The following is a 3,789-nucleotide window of genomic DNA, read 5'->3' on the forward strand; positions in this document are numbered from 1 at the left end:
TTGGCTCTATTGCAGAGATTAAAAGAAGAATCTGGCAGATGGAGCCTTCAGGGGCCTCTCTAGTTTCTGTAGCCGGAGTTCTGCCAGATTCACATTTATCATCCACCAAGAGCGTACACACCTAGGGAATTGCTCAGAAGTAATTGTGCGTGCTGTTCGGGAGGACAAATGTACATGGACCGGTGCCCCTTTACCCTCACCAAACACCATAAACACCATCCCTTTGGTCACTCATTATTCACATCACCCATCGTCCCACGTACACACTTTCAACAATTCTGAAATGATGTGAATTTCCCCCCGACACAAAATGCATTCACAGTTCCCAAAGAGACAGACACCAAAAGTCTCCTCAATTTCTGCATCCAGCTGCAAGATAAAGATCTTTGGATCAGACCAGCTCCTCTTCTAATTCCATCACAATTCTGTAACCTATGGGCTAAGCAGCAAGTTTATCCATCTTCATCTATCTTGAGGATGGAGTCTGTCAAAGACATGAGAGAGTCTCTTAAAATTAATAAATATCCATATTTGGCAAGGAAAACAAATCGAGGCTCTTTGTACTTGCAACTAGTTATAAGGTTTCCCCATTATCCAGTCCAAAATCGTTTTGCATTGCTGGCAAGAGGTGCTCCGAACTTTCATTCCTGAGAGTCTGTCCTTGACGCCTGTCTAGGTGTCCAGCAGTCTTCCAATAACTTTGGCCCAGGGGAGCCCTGAGTTCCATCCACTCCCTGCCTGCCCCCATAGTGTGGCAGTAACCTATTTTGCATTGATCAGAGATAATTAATCAAGTCAACATCAAAATCCCTTTGTTTTGCCTTCACACAGCAGTACTGGGAAGGAGCAAGCAGACTCTGTGCTGGATAAACCCAGTGGCTTTAGAGATTAATGTCCTGACCGAAACTAGTGACTCTTCTTCCTCCCGCAAAGGGAGAGGCTGCACTTGATCTCAATTTCTCACAAGCTCATTCAGTGCTATCAGCAACAGACACTTAATGTTTTCAGAACTGGTATGTAACTCCCCGGGTAGCTGGCATCTAAGTCCAAATCTACTTTACTCCCCTACCCGCACACACACACGCACACACATACCCACACTCATGGGGACCCTATAAAAATGAGAGAAAACCTGCCAATAAATATGTGGAAAGATTTTTTTAAATGTTTCAACCTCACTAATCATCGGGAAGGCAGATTGAAACAATAAGAAATCATTTTTCACCTGCCAGACTGGAAAATACATTTTGGCAAGGTTTGGAGCAAACAGGTACTTTCATTACTGCAGGAAGTATAATTTGGCAGAGCCATTTTGTCAAGCAACATGACGGTGTGCATATTAAATGGCCCAGCAACTCCTCCCTTGGGTGTCTGCCCTATAAAACTTGCTCTGGTACAGACAGGTAGATGTTCACTGAAGCATTGAGTATCCTGGTGAAAATCTAGGGACAATCTAAAGGTCATCAGCAGGAAGACAGATGAGTAAAATGTGGTGTTTTCATTTCATAACTAAGAATGAACTAGAGGGCCTCCCCTGGTGGCGCAGCGGTTGAGCGCTGGGTTGCGAGGCTGCCGCAGCCTCTGCAGCACCAGTTCGATCCCAGGCCACCGGAGAGGGTCCCACAAAAAAAAAAAAAAAAAAAAATGAACTAGATCCACAGGTATCAATAGGGATTTCAGAACTGGATGAGGTGATTGAGTGAAAACAAAAAAGTAAGGAGTGGAAAAAGTAAATGACATTGCAAGAGAGTATTACTTTTGTAAAACAAGCACATGCATGTTTATATAATTTTTTTAAGTTCCAGAACGATTTACTTCAAACTCATAATAAAGAGTGGGGAAGAGATGGACCTAGATCAGGTTACTGCTGGAAAGGACTCTGTATTTACTATGTGTATGGTTTCATAAAGAATATGTGTTCGTGTTTTTTCTTACAACTGAAAATTAATCATAAAAATAATGCCTGTTATTCTGGAAAGTGTAGTGACCCTAACATGCTTGCTCACCTGGTCTGTGATAAACACCTGCCTTCTGTTGATATTTAACAACAATAACCAGTGAGAAGCTGACATCCTCTTTGCAGGAAAATAAACCAGACAGCCCAAGAAGCTTCCAGGAATGCTCCCCTGGAGAAGAACGGTCTAACAGGCCAACCGGGCAGGCACCATAGAAAGTCTTTATGAGGCTGAGTAAAACAAATTCAAACTGGAAACTTCTGAAGCTTTTGAAACTCCATCAAAATTAGTGAGGCCCTTGCATTAGTCATCTCCTGCTGCATAGCAAATTATCCCTGAAGTTAATGGCTGCAAACAAGAACATTCATTTTCTCCCAGTTTCTGTGGGTCAGGAACCAAGTTCTCTCATGGGGCTCCAGCCAAGGTGGCAGCCAGGGCTGCAGTCTCATCTGAAGGCTCCTTGGGGCAAGGACCTGCTTCCAAGAGCACACATGTGGCTACAGGCAGGGCTGCATTGCTCACAAGCTCTTGGACTGAGCATCCAATGAGGGCCTCAGCCTCTCACTGGTTATTGGCCAGTGGCTGCCCTTGATTCCTTGCCATGCGGGCCTCCCCACAGGGTAGCTCACAGCATGGCAGCTGGCTTCATGAGAACAAGCAAGCAAACAAGCAAGCGGCACCAGAGAGAGAATTTGTGTCCCAGACAGAAGTCACAGTCTTTTGTAAGCTAATCTCAAAGGGACATCCCACTGCTGTCATACTGTCTTCATTAGCAGTCAGTGACTGGCACAGAGACCCACAAGGGGAGACAAGCATCACGAGACCAGCTCAGAAGCCACAGCCCCGTGGGAATTCTGTGCTCTGTTTATGCTGTGCTAAAATGGGGCCAGAGTTGGGGGGAGGGAATGCCCAGGAATGGAGAAAACAGTATCCAAAAGTCACAAAAGAGAATTCCTGGTACTATTCCAGAGAATATTAGGGAATCCAGTAGATGGCAGCCTTCGCTGTGAGCTGTTGCTTATTCTCCTGAGAAGAGCGCCTTCTGCTACACCCTACTCTGGGCGGCAAGAGATTTCAGTAGCTCAGCAAATAATCTTTTTTTTTTTTTTTTTTTAAGAGCAAAACATTTATTTTTTGTGTTACAAAAACAAAAATAAGTTCAAACAGGTAATGAAATAAACATGTAATTTTTAAAAGTGTTCCATCCTGGGTCCTCTGTCCTGGAATTTAGTAAACAGGTCAAGTTTAGGTTGCTTCAACACTTCTGGATGCTATGAGGTCTCCATCTTATAACCATGTTTCTCTAGTTCAGCTCGTAATTGATTGGAAAAGTCATCTTCTACATTGTCATCATCCCAATTATCCTCCCAGACATGTGCATCTTCATCTTCATCCAAACCAGCCCAATCTTCCGCAGGGAACTCCTCGAATTCGTCGTCCTCCTCCAGGAGACCCAGGTCTACCAGCTGTTTTTTCTCTGACATGGCGACCCTATGCGCCCCAAACCTCCAGGCCCGTCAGAAACTCGGATCTCACACTCTTCCTCACCGCCGCTGCCACCTCGGAGGCCAGCTCTCAGCAAATAATCTTGTTAACAGGGAGTTATCACATACACCATCTCGAGTAATTTTCAAAGAAAAACACAATTCTGCTACAATGCTAAGTGATTTCTGTCATTTTCTCTTTAAAATTTTGTTGCAGGGGTTTCCCTGGTGGCACAAGGGGTTAAGACGCAGCACTGTGAAGCTAGCCGCAGTCACTGCAGCACGAGTTCAATCCCTGGCCAGGGAGCTGACCCACATGGCACAGCAGACTCTCCTCTCTCACCCACTGC

General features: G+C 44.9%; 1 protein-coding gene across 1 annotated transcript; it reads right to left on the minus strand.

Annotated features, from left to right (window-relative positions):
- Positions 1-3,076: 3,076 nt before the first annotated feature.
- LOC119246774 (26S proteasome complex subunit SEM1-like) lies at positions 3,077-3,490 on the minus strand. Its single transcript, XM_037513113.2, has one exon. It carries the CDS (start codon positions 3,437-3,439, stop codon positions 3,227-3,229), a length of 213 nt encoding a protein of 70 aa, XP_037369010.1. The 5' UTR covers positions 3,440-3,490; the 3' UTR covers positions 3,077-3,226.
- Positions 3,491-3,789: the final 299 nt, after the last annotated feature.

Source organism: Talpa occidentalis, unplaced genomic scaffold, assembly GCF_014898055.3.
Source record: "Talpa occidentalis isolate TD23 unplaced genomic scaffold, MPIMG_talOcc4v2.1 talOcc4.15, whole genome shotgun sequence".
NCBI classification, from domain to species: domain Eukaryota; kingdom Metazoa; phylum Chordata; class Mammalia; order Eulipotyphla; family Talpidae; genus Talpa; species Talpa occidentalis.